Raw genomic sequence first — 12,144 nt, 5'->3', positions numbered from 1 at the left:
AGGCATGGGAGTCTCAGTAGACCCTGCGGGGATTTTGGTCCTGGGAGGGTGGTGGAGGAGTGAGCCTTGCCCCTGCTGAGCCTTGCCCCTGAGGGAAGGGGCTTGGGCTGTCCCTGGGGAGGAAAGAGGGCCTTTGCACCTGGGGGAGTCATGGGTGAGGAGTAGAGAGGAGGGGCAGAGAAGCAGGCTTGCCTTCCCTTGCTTAATCTGCCACTAGCTGGGCTGGGGGCCTGCTGGCTGAGGGTAAAACTGGAGCCCCAGACCCCTGCTGTCACTGCACTGGCAGGGCCCTCGCTGCTTCTTCCCTGATTGTCCAGGCCTCTGCCTTCCAGACCCCAGCCCTTCCCCCTTCCCATAGCTGCAGCCCAACCCCAAGCCTGCCATCCCCTTCATTACCTCCCCATCCTGGGTCTGGGCTCCCTGCAGAGTTGACCTCCCTGCGCCTGTGCTTCCTCCAGGTGGAGCCCCACGCCACCATTGCGGAGATCAAGAACCTCTTCACCAAGACCCGTGAGTCCTAGGCCTGGCCACACTGCCCCTGCAACCCCTCTGACCAGGGACCTTAGGGTGGGAGGGATCCCATCCTGCACCCCTCTCCCAGGGGCCTGCAGAGATGCCCGAGCGTGGCCTAGGCTTCTGGGGCGTGACTGGGGCAGGCGCCCCCACGTGGCACGCCACAGGAACGCCCTTGCTAGGCTCTGGGAAGGACAAGATCCTGCTTCTGCCCGCGCTCTTCCGGCCTGTGTCCTGGAACTGCACAGGCCTGAGGCTTGGCCTCCGGGTGGGAGGAGCTGTGGAGTCCTGGGGTCCCTGCACCCTGGGAACCCTGAGAAGCTGGCACAGCGACTGGGCAGCGGACCGGCTGAGCCCTGCCAGTCTGTGGGCTGTAACCGCCCTGTTCTCCCCCAGATCCGCAATGGTACCCCGCCCGCCAGTCCCTCCGCCTGGACCCCAGTGAGTACAGCTGTCCGCTCGGCCCGCCCCCTAGGCTCCTGGGTGGCAGTGGGAGAAGGCCCGGGCAGCCCCTGAGCCCTGGCCCGCCTCTCTGCAGAGGGCAAGTCCCTGAAGGATGAGGATATTCTACAGAAGCTGCCCGTGGGCACCACGGCCACGCTCTACTTCCGGGACCTGGGGGCCCAGATCAGCTGGGTGACGGTGAGTCCTGACCCTACCCACGGCCTCCTTTCCCATCAGCCACATTGGGTGACTCAACTTGCCTCCCTCTACCCTCAGGTCTTCCTAACAGAGTACGCAGGGCCCCTTTTCATCTACCTGCTCTTCTACTTCCGAGTGCCCTTCATCTATGGCCACAAATACGACTTCACGTCCAGTCGGCACACGGTGGTGCAGTAAGTGGGGCAGGCGGGAGGAGGGTAGGGGAAGGCAGAAGACCTGCCGGATCAGCCCCCAGCTGAGCCCGCTCCCCCCTACCAGCCTCGCCTGCATCTGCCACTCATTCCACTACGTCAAGCGCCTGCTGGAGACGCTCTTCGTGCACCGTTTCTCCCATGGCACCATGCCTTTGCGCAACATCTTCAAGGTGAGAGCCCGCCCCCGCCTCACCCCTGAGCCCCGCCTTTCCGCCTCACCCCTGAGCCCCGCCTTTCCGCCTCACCCCGCCCACATCGAGCCCTACCCCATAGCCCCTCCTATCTTCCACTACGCCCCCGCAGAGCCCTACCCCTAGGCCCCGCCTAACCTCCCCAGCGCCGCCCCCGCAGAGCCTCTAGGCCCTGCCCGTCCTCCCCAGCCCCGCCCCTGCAGAACCCTGCCCCAGTTTCACCCCTAGGCCCCTCCTGTCCACCACGCCCTCATAGAGCCCTGCCCTAGCCTCACCCCTTGGCCCCACCTATCCTCCCCAGCCCCGCCCCAAGGCCCCTCCTGCCCTTCCCCACCATGCTCCTAGGGCCCTATGGATGAGACAGAATCCGCCCTGCCCGTCACTGACAAGTCCCATCCCTACCCCGCTCCCTTTCAGAACTGCACCTACTACTGGGGCTTCGCCGCGTGGATGGCCTATTACATCAACCACCCTCTCTACACGCCGCCTAGTAAGTGGCCTCAGACCGTCCTTCCCTCCCCCACGGCCCCCACCCACCGGGTCCTCCCCTCATGGGCCTCCCCTCGCTGCTTCCTCTGCAGCCTACGGAGCTCAGCAGGTGAAACTGGCGCTCGCCATCTTTGTGGTAAGGAGGCTGGGTGTGGGGACGGGGTGGGGGAAATCTGGGCGATCCTAGGCTGATCCTGCTTCTCTGACAGATCTGCCAGCTCGGCAACTTCTCCATCCACATGGCCCTGCGGGACCTGCGGCCCGCTGGTGAGTGCCTGCTGGGGGCAGGGGGACAGCTGGGCTGGGTGAGGGGGTCTGACTTTCTCCTGTCTTGCCTGCCAGGGTCCAAGACCCGGAAGATCCCATACCCCACCAAGAACCCCTTCACGTGGCTCTTCCTGCTGGTGTCCTGCCCCAACTACACCTACGAGGTGAGGGGCTGCCTTACCCCTCTCTGCCCTGGGACTTGGGGTCCCATGTGGAGGGGCCAGCCCCTAGGAGGGGGCGCCTGGCTGGGCAGCTGCTTTTGCATTGGGAGCATTGGGAGGTGGAGACCGCGGCCTCCCTGCTGTGGGGGCCGGGAGGCATGTGCCCTTGGGTTTTCGCAGTATACAGCCCCGCTTCCACTGGAATTGGGTTCCCATCCCTGACTCAGAAAGCAGGGGCTGGGGGACGTGGGTGACTGAGTCCAGGACAGCCACAGGGTGCGAGACTGGCGGAACAGCGGGCCTTGTCCAGCCCTGCCCACCCTCACCCTCCGCCCCTGCCCACAGGTGGGGTCCTGGATCGGTTTCGCCATCATGACGCAGTGTCTCCCAGGTGAGCCTGCCGCCCTCCCTCGGCGGGGCCCTGCCCCTCCGGGCCTGCAGCCCCTCCTTGACGCCCGTTCTTTCCTGCAGTGGCCCTGTTCTCCCTGGTGGGCTTCACCCAGATGACCATCTGGGCCAAGGGCAAGCACCGCAGCTACCTGAAGGAGTTCCGGGACTATCCGCCCCTGCGCATGCCCATCATCCCCTTCCTGCTCTGAGCGCTCACCGCTGCTGGGGCTCAGCCCCTCACCCGGGTGGCATTCTGGGGGAGGAGTGGGGCCCGCAGCTCTCCAGCACCCGGAATAAACCCCGCCTGCCCCTGTCGGACTCGGGCTCTGTGTGTTTCTGTCCGAGGTTGGGGACCACCACATGCCCCTCGCTCTCTCCCCACCCTCGCGTTGGCGCCGTAAGAGGGGACTCTGGTGAGGGGCCTGAAGGTTTTTATTTGACTGGTCCATAGGGTGGGGGGTGCACCCCCTACAGGGCCACCTGGGGGTCCACTTTCCTGGGTCCCTGGCCTTTGGCCAACTCTGCCGCCTTCTTCTCCCGCCGCTGCTTTCGCTCCAGCAGCCTCCGCTCCCGCTCAAACTCCTTCATGCGCATCAGATAGCTGAGGGAAAAGCATGAGAGGGGCTGTCAGTGTCGCTGGCCAGGACACGCCTTCCAAGCCCTGGGAAGTAGAGGGGCTGTCCCACAGCACTGTGGGGGAGGCCTCTGAAGAAGACAGACCCGAGTGCCTGTGGTTTAGGTCTGGGGTCTGTCCACGCAGATGATAGGGCTTCCCGCTGGAACCTGGGCTTGGCCACTCCCCTAGGTGGCTTCAGCCACCTGCCCTGTCCCCATCCAACAGGCCCCTAGAAAGCCCTCTCTGGGACTAAGGTGGGGCCCGGCTAGAAACCTCAGTGGCAGTTCAGGTCCCTGGCCTCTGGAGCCACATCCTGCCAGGGGCCAGGGCCTGGGTGGGGTGCAGGCTGTGGGTGTTGGCAGGGGGCTCGGGTGAGCCGGGGGTGTGGGGTGCTTGGGTGGGCCAGGGTTGTGGAAGGCTGGGGGTGTGGGGTGCTGCGGGCCGGTGTGGGAGTTCTCACTCGCGGTGCTCGCAGTAGTGCCAGTCGTGCTGCTCCTGCTTGCAGGCCAGGAAGTTGGGGAACCTGTCGCGCTTGCACTTGAGCAGCTGGATGAGGTAGTGGGCACAGTAGTCCCGCAGCTGGAGACTCAGCTGCGCGTCCATCATCTCCTGCTGTGTGGCCACCATCTCTGCAGGGAGTGGGCAGGGCTCAACCAGGCTGAAGGCCTCCCACCCCAATTCCAGGGATCCCCAGGGGACCCAGGCACACGGCATCAGGAAGTCACGGCTCGGGGTGTCCCCCATTAACATCCAGGTGGCAGATGGTAGTGGATGGCAGATGCCTTTGATGGACGCACTGTCCTGAAGGGGCCTCCTTTTCTAATTTGCACAAAGGCAACTCCAGACACGAAAGCCCAGATAGGAGAAGGTGGCTCCCCATCACCCTGAGGCACCTCAACATCCTGCGCTGGATCCTTGCCTCCCCTCCCGCAGGGATGCCCGTCCCCAACTCTCTACAGCCCCGCTCTCAGAATCCACCTTCTCCCAGAGTACCCCCTCAGACTCTCCACCCGCACCTGCAGCTCCAGTCAGACTCCTAGCCTTTCTTGTCTGCAACCCGCCCGGGTCCCGGCTCTGCACTGGCCGGCAGCGTGGCCTCTCTCTGAGCCTCAGAACTGACCATCAGCTCATGGAAGTTACCTGAGCATCCACTGAGCTAACAGTACCTGTAAGATACTTAGGCGTGGGCTCAGAAGACAGCTGGACTAGTATCTGGGTCCCGGTGCCGCACTCACCTAGCAAACCTGACTCCGGACAAATCAACCTTCAGGAGGCTGATGGGAGCCTGAGGAACCCTGGACATTCACCCTGGAGCCTGTGCCTGGCGATCCTGCACTTGTTCCCCGCTGCCTCCCTCAGACCCAGCCTCCCTAGCCCTCCTGACGTCCACATCTTTCTTAGTCCCAGCTCCTTCCCATTTGCGCAAGTGAGAGGAGACATACTCACATCTCAATGGCAGTCATCCCAGGCTGGCTTCTCTCCCCTCTGCTTCCCAGCCGTGATTCCCTCATCCCACTCAGGCCCAGGTCCTCCTCTCCTGCCCCTTGTTCCATTCTCTGGCTTCTGCCCCACCCTCTCACTGCCCAGACAGGGGCTCTCACAGGGCCACCCAACAGCCCAGGACCCCAGCCTCCCACTTCCTTCTTTCCTGTGGCTCCTCCCACATCCCGCCTTCCCAGGTTTCCTCCCATCTCTATGGCTGCCTTGCGTTAAGCTTTGTTCTGAGAGCCGCCTTCTTTTCTTTTCTTTTGAGATGGAGTCTCACTCTGTCACCCAGGCTGGAGGGCAGTAGCAAGATCTCAGCTCACTGCAACCTCTGTCTCCCACGTTCAAGCGATTCTCCTGCCTCAGCTTCTCGAGTAGCTGGGACGCCACAGGCGTCCACCACCACACCTGGCTAATTTTTGTATTTTTAGTAGAGATAGGGTTTCGCCATGGTAGTCAGGCTGGTCTCGAACTCGTAACCTCAGGTGATCCACCCACTTTGGCCTCCCAAAGTGCTGGGATTACAGGTGCTAGCCCCCACGCCCAGTCTGAGATCCTTTTTCTCTGCTGCCACCCCTTAGGTAGATGAGCCCGATGTGGTCCCTCCACCCCACACCTCGTTTGAGCCCTAGGCCTGGGTATCACCTGCAGCCCCTGGCTGTTCCCTATCTGCACTTGGAGCTCCAGGTGGCAATCCTAGACTCCTCCCTCTTTTGTCTCAAACTTATAATCAACTAGCAGCAAGGACTTTAGACCGCCTACTGTGTGCTTAGTGGTGGGGATACAGCACGGAACACAACACACAAGGGTCCCTGCCCTCGGAGGGAGACACAGAACAGACAGAAGACAGAGCACCACAGCGTGTCTGGCAGTGCTTAAGTATTAGGGAGACCAGCCTGGGGAGCACAGAAAGATCCCATGTCTAGAAAAAATAATAAAACTGTCTGGGCACGGTGGTGCACACAGAGAAGGCAGAGCTACTTGGGAGGATCGCTTGAACCCAGGAGTTTGAGGCTGCAGTGGGTGGTAACCGCACCACTGCACTCCAGCCTAAGCAACAGAGTGAGAGCCCATCTCTATAAACAAATAAATAAATATGGGCCGAGCGTGGTGGCTCATGCCTGTAATCCCAGCACTTTGGGAGGCTGAGGCGGGTGGATCACTTGAGGTTAGGAGTTCGAGATCAGCCTGGCCAACATGGTAAAACCCTGTCTCTACTAAAAATACAAAAATGAGCCAGGTGCGGTGGTGCGCACCTGTAATCCCAGCTACTCGGGAGGCTGACGCAGGAGAACTGCTTGAACCAGCAAGGCGGATGTTGCAGTTAGCAAAGTGACTGGCTGAAAGGGGGTGGAAAGGAGGAAAGAGAGGGCAGGGGACAATGGTCTAGGAGGGAGGGAGAGAGTGAAGGATCCAGGAGGTAATAGAAAGGCCAGGCAGCATGAAGAGTCCACTGGAGAACCAATCGGGAGACCAGTCAGCAGGGACTGCAGGAATGTGCCACCACACCCAGCTAATTAAAAAAAAAAAAAAAAAAAAAAAAAATGTAGAGACAGGGTCTTGCTATGTTGCCCAGGCTATTCTTGAACTTCTGGCCTCCAGCACTCCTCCTGCCTTGGCCTCCCAAAGCGTTGGGCATGAGCCATTTTGCCTAGCTTAGAGCTGTTTTTTTCTGATCTCTCCCGCATCATGTTCAGTTGCATGGGGATAGGCGCCAAGGAAGGGAAAGAGGTGAGTTTATCCAGAGTAAGCGAGAGAGAAGGGCAGCAGGTTGCTAGCGTTTGCAAAGCTGATCTTGGGCAAAGCAAGGTATGTGAGGCAATGGGACGGAGGTGGACGGACCAATGGACTGCAGGTTCAGCTGGGGCGGAAGGACTGCCTGGAGTGAGGACACTGGAGCGATTATACCATCTCCCAACTTTCTCTCAAATCCAGGCTGCTTAGAGGTGTCTGTCTCAAGCTTGTCGCCCGCTCAGCAGACAGCGGGACCTTTTGACGGACCAAACCTGACTGTGTCCCTCCTCTGTTTAGAAGTTTTGGCTCTGCCACCTCTCTTTGGTCAACCCCTACTCGTGGCCCTTCACATCTTTTTTTTCTTTTCCAGACAGAGTCTCGTTCTGTCACCCAGGCTGGAGTGTGGTGGCCCGATCTCGGCTCACTGCAGTCTCTGCCTCCCGGGTTCCAGCCAATTCTCCTGACTCAGCCTCCCAGACAGCTGGGATTACAGGCACGCACCACCACACCCGGCTAATTTTTGTATTTTTGGGAGACAGGGTTTCACCATGTTGGCCAGGCTGGTCTTGAACTCCTGACCTCAGGTGATCCACCGACCTTGGCCTCCCAAAGTGCTGGGATTACAGGCGTGAGCCACCGTGCCCAGCCTAATTTTTATATATATATATATTTTGAGATGGAGTCTTGCTCTGTTGCCCAGGCTGGAGTGCGGTGGTGTGATCTCAGCTCACTGCAACCTCCTCCTCCTGGGTTCAAGTGATTCTCCTGCCTCAGCCTCCTGAGTAGCTGGGACTACAGGTGCGCACCACCATGCCCCCAGCTAATTTTTGTATTTTTAGTAGAGACAGGGTTTCACCATATTGGCTAGAATGGTCTTGAATCCCTGACCTCATGATCTGCCCATCTCGGCCTCCCAAAGTGCTGGGATTATAGGCATGAGCCACCGTGCCCGGCCTTAATTTTTGTATTTTTAGTAGAGACAGTATTTCACCATGTTGGCCAGGCTGGTCTCGAACTCCTGACCTTAGGTGATCTGCCCGCCTCAGCCTCCCAAAGTGCTGGGATTACAGGCATGAGCCACCGTGCCTGGCCACCCTTCACGTCTTTGTTTCCAGTCGCTGCCTACTGGAAGCCTGCCTTGACACCATCCAGCTCTGCCTGATTCCACAATCCTTCCCACTGTGCTGTGAGTTCTCTGGAGACAGTGCCTGCATCCTTCCAGTTCCCTGCTGTATCCGCGGTTCCTAATGTGGGAGGTGGCCCAGAGCTGGCTCTCGGTATGCCTGTGATATTACTACATTAAAAGCAAAAACAAACATGAACCAAAAAACCATCCTGGGCATAGTGGCTCACATCTGCAATCCCAGCACTTTGGGAGGCTGGGCAGAAGGATCGCTTGAGCCCAGGAGTTTGACACCAGCCTGGGCAACAGCAAGACCCCCATCTCTACAAAAAATAAAAAATCGGCTTGGCATCCTGGCACGCTCCTGTAGTCCCAGCTACTCGGGAGGTTGAGGCAGGAGGATAGCTTGAGCCCAGGAGGTCGAGGATGCAGTGAGCTGTGATTGCACCACTGCACTCAGCCTGGACAACAGAGCAAGATCCCATCTCAAAGCAAAACAAAGCACTTTGCAGGACGGTATTCGCGGCGCGAATCTTCCTAATTTTCTTGTGCATGCACCACAATTGCAGCGACATTAGGAAAGGGGTACAATGAACATGTCCCTGCCCTCCCGTGACTCCCCACGTCTCCCAAGACTCGGCCCGAAGCCGGGAGTGGTAGCTCACGCCTATAATCCCAGCACTTTGGGAGGCCGAGGCAGGCGGATCACTTGAGGTCAGGAGTTCAAGACCAGCCTGGTCAACATAGCGAAACCCCGTCTCTACTAACGATACAAAAAATTAGCCGGGCGTGGTGGTGCCCATCTGTAATCCCAGCTACTCGCAAGGCTGAGGCAGGAGAATCGCTTGAACCTGCGAGGTGGAGGCTGCAGTGAGTCGAGACCACGCCACTGCACTCTAGCCTGAAAGAAAAAGCGAGACTCTGTCTCAAAAGAAAAAAAAAAGACTCGACTGAGCTCTGCGCGCCGCACTCCTGCCCGATCCCCTACTTGTCTCACTTTTGCACCCTGGCTTTTACTCAAGCCGTGCCCTTGGCCTGGAACGCCTCCACCCTCAGGCGGGGACACGCACGTCCTCTGGACTCCTAGTCTAGACCCAAACCCAGACACAACACCTGAGGTTAGAGCCCAGTCTTGGGGTTCCAGGGGTTCGGGGGTCAGGCGCCCGCGCCCCACGCCCTCTGGTCGCGCCTGCGCATTGGGCCTCACCGCGCTCCTTGCGTTCGGGCAAGCCGTAGTCGGGCGGGAAAGTTGGCATCTGCAAGGGGTCGGGCTCCACCGAGGAATCGCCCAAGTAGCGCCGGACGAGGTGCGCCCCCATGGCTGCAGTCGCTGCAGGTTCCTGCAGCAGCCGAGGGTCACCCAGCTCCTACCCGGAACCACTGACCCCTCAGCTAGACACGGCTTCCGGGTCGCTTAGGCGGCTGCGGAGAGCATAGAGATGAAGGACTCCAGAGGATCGCTCCGGTCCGCCTGGCGTCACCTCGCGGACAGGCGGAGGCGGGACAAGTGCTGCGTCCCCTCGCAGGATGTGCTTGGACCCGAGAGGGGACTTCCCTGAGCGTGGAAATCCATCTGGGCAAAGTAGAAGGGGAAGATGTAGGACTGAGGCCTCCCTCGACCCTATCTGGGGCTCTTCTGGTAGCCCGAGGCTAAAGCACGTATTAAAATTATTTTTCATATCATTTTCCAAAAAGTTTTTTCTTCTAAAACATTAAAATTTATCTTAAAAAAAGGCACAATATCGGCCGGGCGCGGTGGCTCATGCCTGTAATCCCAGCACTTTGGGAGGCCGAGGTGGGCGGATCACGAGGTCAGGAGATCGAGACCATCCTGGCTAACACGGTGAAACCCCGTCTCTACTAAAAATATAAAAAATCAGCCGGGTGTGGTGGCGGCGCCTGTAGTCCCAGCTACTCAGGAGGCTGAGGCAGGAGAATGGCGTGAACCTGGGAGGCGGAGCTTGCAGTGAGCCGAGATCGCGCCACTGTACACCAGCCTGGGCGACAGAGCGAGACTCTGTCTCAAAAAAAAGAAAAAAAAAAAAAAAGGCGCAATATCGATTATATCGTTAATGTATGTACTTTTGAATAAAGTTACTTTAATAATTTTTTTTTTTTTTTTTTTTTTGATACACAGTACCTGTCGCCCAGACTGGAGTGTACTGGCACCATCTCCGCTCACTGCAACCTCCACCTCTTGGGCTCAAATGATTCTCCTGTCTCAGCCTCTTGAGTAGCTGGGATTACAGGCGTCAGCCACCACACCCAGCTAATTCTTGTATTTTTTTTTTTTTTGGAGACGGAGTCTCGCTCTGTCGCCCAGGCTGGTGTACAGTGGCCGGATCTCAGCTCACTGAAAGCTCCGCCTCCTGGGTTTACGCCATTCTCCTGCCTTAGCCTCCCGAGTAGCTGGGACTACAGGTGCCCACCACCTCGCCCGGCTAGTTTTTTGTATTTTTAGTAGAGAGGGGGTTTCACCGTGTTAGCCAGGATGGTCTTGAGCTCCTGACCTCGTGATCCACCCGTCTCGGCCTCCCAAAGTGCTGGGATTACAAGCTTGAGCCACCGCGCCCGGCCTAATTCTTGTATTTTTAGTAGAGACGGGGGTTTTGCCATGTTGGCCAGGCTGGTTTTGAACTCCCGACCTCAAGTGATTCTCCTGCCTTAGCCTCCCAAAATGCTGAGATTACGGGCATGAACCACCGCGCCTGTCCAAGAAATATTTTGATAAATTTGATTTAAATAAAAGTTATTCATAAATACAATTATTATTATATTATTATTTTTTGAGACAGGGTCTCATTCTGTCGCCTAGACTGGAGCACAGTGGCACAATCATAGCTCACTGTAACCTTGAACTCTTGGGTTCCAGGGATCCTCCTGCTTCAGCCTCTCAAAGTGTTGGGATTATGGGCGTAAGCCACTGTGCCCGGCCAAAAACAATTATTTAAAGCTGAAATTTTAAATAAATTATATTGATTTTATATATATCCATGTAATCTTTATATAATTTTAAAATATATATTATATATAATATTAATATCTAATATATATTTTCCCCCAATCTGACAAAGCATGTATTAGGCATCTACTGTATGCTGGGTCCAGTGGTCAGACAGGCAGACATGGTTCCTGCCTTGCAAGCTTACAGTCTAATGGGACAGAAAAACAGTCTAATGGAAAAAAAAAAATGGGCCAGGACGGTGGCTCACACCTGTAATCCCAGAGCTTTGGGAAGCTGAGATGGGAGGATCACTTGAGCTCAGGAGTTTGATACCAGCCTGGGCAATATAGGGAGACTCTGTCTCTAAAAAAAAAAAGCCAGGTGCGGTGGTGCACGCCTGTAGTCCCAGCTACTCGGGAGGCTGAGGCAGGATTGCTTGAACCCAGGAGTTCCAGGCTGCAGTGAGCCGTGATCCCATCACTGCACTCCTGCCTAGGCAACAGAGTGAGACCCTGTCTATAAAGATTCCCAGGTGATGTGAAGTTGCTGGTCTAGTGACCAGCTTTGGGAGAATTACTCAGCTAGATCTTTATGTGTTGACATGCAGAAGTGGCTGCTGATATATTAAGTGAAAAAAGCAAGCTATGAGAATAGGCAGCTGGCAATAGAGACTTTTTTTTCTTTCTTTCTTTCTTTTTTTTGAGACAGAGTTTCGTTCTTGTTGCCCAGGCTGGAGTGCAGTGATGCGATCTCGGCTCACTGCAATCTCCGCCTCCTGGTTTCAAGCGATTCTCCTGCCTTAGTCTCCTGAGTAGCTGGGATTACAGGTGCGTGCCATCATGGCCAGCTAATTTTTTGTATTTTTAGTGGAGACGGAGTTTCGTTATGTTGGCCAGACTGGTCTTGAACTCCTGACCTCAGGTGATCCACCCGCTTTGGCCTTCCAAAGTGCAGGGATTATAGGCGTGAACCACATCCGGCTGAAACTTGCTCTCCAGGGTTACCTGTGTGACCTGTTCCTATCTCCAGGCCACCACATTAATTTGTGATTCTTGTGCCCTTCCAGACTCAAGGGGCAAGCATTCACATTGTGATTTCTATGAATGGTACTTCTGGAGTTGTTCAGTATACAACCTGCACAGCTGCACCTGGTACCCCTGCCCTGTTCTGGGTGTGTCTCCTTAATCTCCCTTTCTCTGTGCTTCAGCTGCTCACCCAGAGGTCAGAGCTCAAAGGGAGTCCAGAAAGGCAAATTACAGTACTAGCTCACTTTCCCTGTGTGACCTCCAGAAGTGACTTCATTTCTCGGAGATTGAGTTTACTCATCTGTAAAATGAGGTTTGTGATACCTATCTCATAATGTTCCCAGCCAGT

The 12,144-nt window shown here is 56.9% G+C and overlaps 2 protein-coding genes across 5 annotated transcripts in view; one reads left to right on the top strand and one right to left on the bottom strand.

Moving 5' to 3' along the window:
* TECR (trans-2,3-enoyl-CoA reductase) overlaps nt 1-3,462 on the top strand; it is a 37,120-nt gene extending 33,658 nt beyond the window's left edge. The window contains exons 3-13 of one of the 4 annotated variants that reach the window (XM_050769946.1): nt 459-510; nt 910-954; nt 1,052-1,155; nt 1,234-1,349; nt 1,435-1,540; nt 1,979-2,051; nt 2,143-2,186; nt 2,260-2,317; nt 2,393-2,481; nt 2,824-2,869; nt 2,950-3,186. In XM_050769946.1, the coding sequence (XP_050625903.1) occupies nt 459-510; nt 910-954; nt 1,052-1,155; nt 1,234-1,349; nt 1,435-1,540; nt 1,979-2,051; nt 2,143-2,186; nt 2,260-2,317; nt 2,393-2,481; nt 2,824-2,869; nt 2,950-3,077 (861 nt within the window). In that variant the 3' untranslated portion in view covers nt 3,078-3,186. Of the gene's footprint in view, nt 1-458; nt 511-909; nt 955-1,051; nt 1,156-1,233; nt 1,350-1,434; nt 1,541-1,978; nt 2,187-2,259; nt 2,482-2,823; nt 2,870-2,949 lie in introns of all 4 variants that reach the window. The other 3 variants (XM_050769944.1, XM_050769945.1, XM_050769947.1) reach the window with 3 other exon arrangements.
* NDUFB7 (NADH:ubiquinone oxidoreductase subunit B7) lies at nt 3,283-9,234 on the bottom strand. The gene is made up of 3 exons (XM_050769973.1): nt 9,034-9,234; nt 3,945-4,113; nt 3,283-3,469 (listed from the first exon to the last, which is right to left on the bottom strand). The coding sequence occupies exons 1-3, from the start codon at nt 9,143-9,145 to the stop codon at nt 3,337-3,339; spliced, it is 414 nt and encodes a 137-aa protein (XP_050625930.1). The 5' UTR covers nt 9,146-9,234; the 3' UTR covers nt 3,283-3,336.
* Between the last annotated feature and the right edge of the window lie 2,910 nt (nt 9,235-12,144).

Source organism: Macaca thibetana, chromosome 19 (assembly GCF_024542745.1).
Source record: "Macaca thibetana thibetana isolate TM-01 chromosome 19, ASM2454274v1, whole genome shotgun sequence".
NCBI classification, from domain to species: Eukaryota; Metazoa; Chordata; class Mammalia; order Primates; family Cercopithecidae; genus Macaca; species Macaca thibetana.
This window is presented reverse-complemented; position numbering and strand designations above follow the sequence as displayed.